The 392-nt window shown below is 66.6% G+C and overlaps 1 protein-coding gene across 1 annotated transcript in view; it reads right to left on the bottom strand.

Moving 5' to 3' along the window:
- Positions 1-122: 122 nt before the first annotated feature.
- Positions 123-392, bottom strand: part of Copz2 (COPI coat complex subunit zeta 2) — an 8599-nt gene continuing 8329 nt past the window's right edge. Inside the window, exon 9 of the mRNA XM_019206915.2 lies at positions 123-313. Within this exon, the coding sequence (XP_019062460.2) occupies positions 266-313 (48 nt within the window). The 3' untranslated portion in view covers positions 123-265. The remainder of the gene's footprint in view (positions 314-392) is intronic.

Here is a 392-nt window from a genome sequence, read left to right as displayed (position 1 = left end):
CACCCCCCGGGGACCGGGGCACCCGTGTCGCAGCCCCAGCGTGTGCAGACCCTTCTTGGCCCGCCCTGTCCCCAAGCTCACAGCCAGACGAGGGACGGGACACGCCTGCGTGGCACCGGACGTCGAGCAGGAAACAAAGCAGGTTTATTAGGGGGCAGCTCAGCTGGTCCCAGGGTCCCCGGCGGGGCAGGGCGTCGAAAGGGGGGCAGCGCACGGAGGGCTTCTCTCGTCCCTTGGGTTCTTTGGACTTCGGCCGGGGTTGCCTTCATTTTAGTAGCGACCATTTAATCTGTTCCTTGGCGGACTGCAGAACCTGGGGTGGTGCCGCAGGGGGAAAGTTGGGGAGACCGCGATTGCTTCGCTGGCTGCGAGGCGGCCGGGGTCCCTGGGTG

The sequence above is a fragment of the Fukomys damarensis genome, unplaced genomic scaffold (assembly GCF_012274545.1).
Source record: "Fukomys damarensis isolate Sample0158 unplaced genomic scaffold, DMR_v1.0_HiC HiC_scaffold_13, whole genome shotgun sequence".
Taxonomy (NCBI): Eukaryota; Metazoa; Chordata; class Mammalia; order Rodentia; family Bathyergidae; genus Fukomys; species Fukomys damarensis.
Note: the sequence above shows the minus strand (reverse complement) of the source record. Positions and strands in the feature narration are given on the sequence as shown.